At 48.2% G+C, this 3,735-nt stretch overlaps 1 protein-coding gene across 1 annotated transcript in view; it reads left to right on the forward strand.

Annotated features, from left to right (window-relative positions):
• SH3BP5 (SH3-domain binding protein 5 (BTK-associated)) overlaps positions 1-3,735 on the forward strand; it is an 84,754-nt gene that overhangs the window by 74,719 nt on the left and 6,300 nt on the right. Inside the window, exon 4 of the mRNA XM_010856739.1 lies at positions 2,516-2,646. Within this exon, the coding sequence (XP_010855041.1) occupies positions 2,516-2,646 (131 nt within the window). The remainder of the gene's footprint in view (positions 1-2,515; positions 2,647-3,735) is intronic.

Below are 3,735 nucleotides of genomic sequence, written 5' to 3' on the forward strand. Positions count from 1 at the left end.
TGGGTGCGGCAGGGGGCAGTGTGCTTGCTGCCGCCTCAGTCTGCGTTGGCGACGTTGCTGTGTGCTTGGGTTCTTCCAAGGGTTTGACTTTAGAAAGCTCTTTTGTAGACTAAGGACCAATGAAAAACGAGGGCCTGTGTGTGCAGTTGGTGGGAACCCTGCTTCTTGCAGGGGATACTCCTTACCATAGCCTCAAATCACAGCTTTTGTAGGTCTCTCTTTAAAATGCTTTCAGGGATTTCCCTGGCAGTCTAGTGTTTAAGACTTCACCTTCCAGGGCAGCAGGTGCAGGATCCGTCCCTGGTTGGGGACCTAAGATCCCACATGCCTTGCGGCCAGAAACCAAAGCGTAAAACAGAAGCAGTATCACACAGATTCAATAAAGACTTAAAAAGAGTCCATATCAAAAAACTATTCCAAAAATCATTATGCTTTCAGACAGGTCCTTAAAGGTGAGCCCTGCACCGAATCCTCTTGTAGTAGAACCAGTCACCACAGCGTGTCTTCACCTGTCTGATGTGCTTGGGTCTCATGTGTTCATAAAGGTTACAGCAGTAAATCCTTACAGCTTTACACTGAAGAGTTACTGCTGTTTCTCTTAAGTGACCAAGCTGGTGAGGTTCTGCGTGCATCTGATGTCTCTGTGACGTCTTTGATGTGAGAAGCCAAGCGGAAGGGTTTCCCAAGCCCCTTGATCTTGATTGAGAGGTCATGTTAGCAAACTTGTCTTGGTTCCCTATTTCCCTCTCTGACTTTGTTCTAATTCTGTTTTTAAAAGTATCTCAAGCATTAAAACCATTGTTAAAAACATATATATATATATATATTTTAAAAGAAGGTAAAGCTTTAACTCTGATACGTATGAAGTATTCTCTTATAAAATATTTTATTTAATGCATTAATTAAGGATGGAACTAATCTGATGTTACAGCTCTTTGAAAGGAGAATTCAGAAAAAAACAACAACAACACTCATGCTTAAGTTCAAGAGTGCCAAGGTGAATTAACAGGCAGATACAGAATTGGTCAGTATTTACAGGGCAAGCAACAAGTAAATGCATCTCCACACACTTCCTCTTGATTTCTAGGGATAAGAATCATTTGTATTACTATCAGTTTCCCACAACTTGTAGGGTCATGAAATAGCTCCAAGACGACGAAAGGCAGAGATAATCTGGAGAGGGGGCAACAGACAGGATGCTCGATGTTTTCTGCTCATGTCAGAGTTTCTCCCGATTCTTAAAAAACACCTAATTTTAAGCGCATAAGGAAACTACCCTGGGCTGACTGGCTGTTTCCCGAGGCGGGTGACGGACCGCTGGCTGCCTCCTCGGTGGTGTCCTCCTGAAACCGTCCTGCGGGGTCTGAGATGGTGGACCAGCAATCTGAGGGCCCTCTGGCCTCCTCCTGGCTGCTCTTTGGGTAAAATAAAAAGCTGGCCCTCTATCCCCGCCTTGCTACTGCCTTTCTAGTTCACTCTGGACTTGGGTGAGTTGTAAGTAGAAGGTGGGAAGGAAGTTGGCAGCTGTTTCCATGGTCCAAACTGCTTTTTCTCTCCCGTGTCCTCTCCCCTCCCAACCAGCCTTGTTCTGATGCGCTTCTAGGTTAGTGGGGAGAGAACAGACACTGTCCCTGCTTCTGGGAACGTGCCTTTGAGCCCCCATAGAGGGTTGGTTTTTGAATTCATTTTGAAAATGTTCCCCCCAGCATTCTAGCTGATGAGTTTTCTGGCCACAGAAATGTGTGTGAGCCTCAGAATCTGTTTCTGCTTAATCCTTCTGGATCCTGGATTCTGCGTCCACCAGCTAAGCTGGAACGTTTGGGAAGGGGCCAGATGGCTGAGGTCCTCATTCTCCTGCTGTCCTGATGCACACACCTGGCTCTGGAGGGCTCCCGAGCCCCTCTCGTGTTGCCTGCCTGCCCATTGGCTCCTGACCTGCGGTGGGACAGGAGGAGCCCACGGTGGCCACTCCGCGGAAGTGGACACCCGCTGGCTCAGAGGATGCTTCATGTCGTTCTGTCCTTTTCCTGCTCGTTGCCTCAGCCGATTGGGCTGTTTAATCTTGTCTGAAATGACTTTTTCAGAATAGATGAGTCAGGAAGGGTGATCCTTTTCTCTTTGCAAGTTTGTTTAATCTTAGTCTCCCCACTAATTTCCTCATTTAATTTTTACATTTTTCTTTATTAAAAAAAATTGAAGTACAGTTGATTTAGAATGTGTCAGTTTCCGGTATACAGCACAGTGACTCAGTTGTATAGGTATACATGTATATGTATGTTTGTGTGTGTATATATATATTCAGATTCTTTTCTATTATAGGTTATTACAAGATATTGGGTAGAGTTCCGTTTGCTATACAGAGGTCCTTGTGGTTGATGTCCTTTACATATAGTAGCATGTATATGTTAATCCCAGATTCCTCATCTTTTTTAAACAAATGGAGTACGTGATCCTGCAGCAGGGGGCCGTTCTGGGTGTGGCCGCGCTGACCCCGCCCCCTCTGCTGTGGTCGCAGGTCATGGAGGCGGAGCAGACCAAGACGAGGAGCGAGCTGGTGCACAAGGAGACGGCGGCGCGCTACAACGCGGCCATGGGCCGCATGCGGCAGCTGGAGAAGAAGCTCAAGCGGGCCATCAACAAGTCCAAGTGAGCCGGGCGGGCGGGCCCCTGGGCTGGGCTGCAATCTCAGCCTTTCCCGTGGCCCCAGCAGCGCCTGCCCAGGCTCCTTCTGTGTTCTCTGCACCCCCGGGTGGGCCTCCTCCAGGCTGACCCCCTGGGAGCACACAGAAAGGAATCTCAAGGGCAGAGCGTTACCTGGGCCCTGGGCTGCACCTGCGTTTTGGGGAACTCAGGGCTGTGTGCCCTTGGCTCTGTGGCTGACGGTGTGGACACGACCCTTCCCCTCAGGTTACCTGTCCGCAGTGGGGGTGAGCTTTGTAGATAATACACATCCTTCATAGACCCAGAGCTGATGAAACAGCGCAAGACTGGTTTCCTTTCTTTTTTTTCAGCGACAGGATGTGTATTTCCAAAGTTTCTTACAGTATTAAAGACTAGAACAGTTAACCTTGTCCAACAGTAGGCTCTTTGGTTAAATAAGCTGTGACACTTCCACACATCGGACTAGTTTGTAGCAGTTAAAATCATGATGACATGGGTTCTGTCTTCATTAATTTATGAATATGTTCGTAACTTTTATATGTAATAAAGGCAGGCCACAAAACACATTGAAAACCAATTCGTCTCACACAAATTACATGCATACACAGATGGGCCCAAAGGAATAATTTTTTTAATGTGTGTGTATGTATGTGTGTATGTATTTATTTGAACTATCGTTAGTTGATTTACAATGTTGTGAAGACTGGTTTCAATGGAGCTTTTCTCCACCTCTTCTTATCACCACTCCTGTGTATTATCATCTGACAATGACCTTGGGGAAGACTCCCTGCGTCCCTCACAATTGCTGGGCCTCCAAGCAGAGACCTGGAATGGCCTCGATTGCTCAGCCCCAGACAGACCCCTCAAGCTTCACGGTGGGTGAGGAGCTCAAGAACAAAGTGTTCGCCTCCTCACTTGCTGACCCCCAAGCCCCTGAAAGGAGCGGGTGTGCCCGCCCCTGGCTGGCCCAGAGCCTGGGGCGTGCTGGCCTTTCCTGCGCTCTCCTTGGCCTGTGGCCTGGGCGGTCTGCGTTCGATCCTCTCCCTCTAGTCCCGCGGAGTCGTGGAGGCCGAC

The sequence above is a fragment of the Bison bison genome, unplaced genomic scaffold, assembly GCF_000754665.1.
Source record: "Bison bison bison isolate TAMUID 2011002044 unplaced genomic scaffold, Bison_UMD1.0 scf7180017864374, whole genome shotgun sequence".
In the NCBI taxonomy this organism is placed as follows: domain Eukaryota; kingdom Metazoa; phylum Chordata; class Mammalia; order Artiodactyla; family Bovidae; genus Bison; species Bison bison.